This window comes from Tupaia chinensis, unplaced genomic scaffold (genome assembly GCF_000334495.1).
Source record: "Tupaia chinensis unplaced genomic scaffold, TupChi_1.0 Scaffold143651_1, whole genome shotgun sequence".
Classification (NCBI taxonomy): Eukaryota; Metazoa; Chordata; class Mammalia; order Scandentia; family Tupaiidae; genus Tupaia; species Tupaia belangeri.
Window position 1 is genome coordinate 1,635,816 of NW_006203500.1, and position 1,602 is coordinate 1,637,417.

General features: G+C 59.2%; 1 protein-coding gene across 1 annotated transcript in view; it reads left to right on the forward strand.

Moving 5' to 3' along the window:
- CELSR1 (cadherin EGF LAG seven-pass G-type receptor 1) overlaps window positions 1-1,602 on the forward strand; it is a gene marked incomplete at its 5' end in the record, with an annotated part of 155,990 nt that overhangs the window by 53,772 nt on the left and 100,616 nt on the right. Inside the window, 1 exon segment of the mRNA XM_006164654.3 lies at window positions 1-40. This exon segment is cut by the window's left edge and continues 13 nt beyond it. Within this exon segment, the coding sequence (XP_006164716.1) occupies window positions 1-40 (40 nt within the window).

The window sequence follows — 1,602 nt, forward strand, 5'->3', positions numbered from 1 at the left end:
GAGGGAGGCTACAGCTGCGAGTGCTTCGAGGACTTCACAGGTAGGCGGCGGCCGCGTTCCTGGGGCCACGTCCACGGCACGGCTCACACGCCAGGCGGGTTCCTGGGGTTCTCTGTCCACTTCCTTTCCGTGGACAAGTCCGAGGTGCCGGACTCAGGTGTGGGCTCTGTGAACCTCCAGGTGATTCCAGAAGCTGCACCTCCCTGGGGCGGCCACATGGGCTGTCGCCTCCTGACTGTGGCCCAGGGTCTCGTTCATCCCCGCAGTGGCTTCAGGGCCCCCTCTATGAGAGTAGCAGGGAAGGTCCTGGTCCTCCTGCCAGAGCTCGGGTCCAGATGGGGACACGGCAGGGAAACGTCACGCTCTGCCAGGCCGGCCCGGGGGGGACCCAGGTCTGCACCTGAAGGCCTCCCCGAGTGCCGAGTGCACTGGCGTGCCCTAGGTCAGGGCAGGTGATGGGGTGGCTCGAGGTGCCCGGACCCTGTAGGGCTGCTGTCCTCTCGGCTCTCACTCATGGGAGAAACGCATGCCGAGGGAAAATAGCTATAGGCACACAGGGACTTTTACGTGTGTCTAAAGCACTGGGTCATGACGCGTTTTTGCACAGAAAAACTTAGAAAGAGTACGTCATGACCTTTCTGAGGGCCCAGCGTTTTGTTCAGGATTTCAAGGTTAGTTGGTTAGTTTTAGCAGTGGAGCTGAGGCAGTCACAGTCGCTCCTCCTTTAAGTCTGGGACGGTGTATGTTTCTCATGCCTGGTCGTCACTAGCAGGTGGCATGGAGGTTAAGGTGCTGGACTCCCACGTGGCCAACCGCAGTTCGAGTCCCAGACCTAGTGGCTTGCTTTCTTACTTTGTCTCTGTGTCTGTCTCTGGTGAGTATACGTGCCCTACAGCAAATTTTAAAACATAATAATAATAAATAATTAAATTTTTTTTAAAAAGTGACTCAGGTCTGCCTCTGAGGTCACTGATGCCTGGACAGACCCTGACACATCGCAGATAAATTGCTCCAAATGCAGCTGGTGGTGGTTTCCCGGAGAGGGCTGGCCCGCGGGCAGGAACACCTGCTCTCTGCATGTAGGCCGCACACCTCGCTGTGGGGTCTGGTCGCCTGTGACATAAGGCGACGGCCCTTCGGAAAGTCAGTTTAGGGCGGCCCTGGCCTTGAACAGTGTGTTTGGGGCTCTCCGGGGGTAGGGCAGGGCTCGAGCTGCAGCGGAGGTAACTTGTAGCTTACCCCGCCCGCGTCCTCGGTTAGCGTGTTTAGTGTAAACACCCGAGGAGCTGGTACCTGCCAAGGGGTGGCCCAGCACCCAGCCTGAGTGTCTCGTGCTTACGGCATGCTTTGCGGTGTTGGGGGTATTACAAGCAGGAAGAGAACAGACCAGGAGTGGCCTAGCAGGAGCCCCTGGGGAAGGGCAACTGTCTGGGGCCCTTTGTCTCGGAGCAGGAGGAGCCACCAGAGAGCTTTGGCAGCCGGAGATGAGGGGGGCTCCGGGCTGGGCACAGAGGCATGCAGGCTGGTCTGAATCCGGTGAGGCTGGGGTAGGAGACAGGCTTTCCGAGTGCCCGCCCGGCTCCTTCGCAGCCCGCCAGTCTG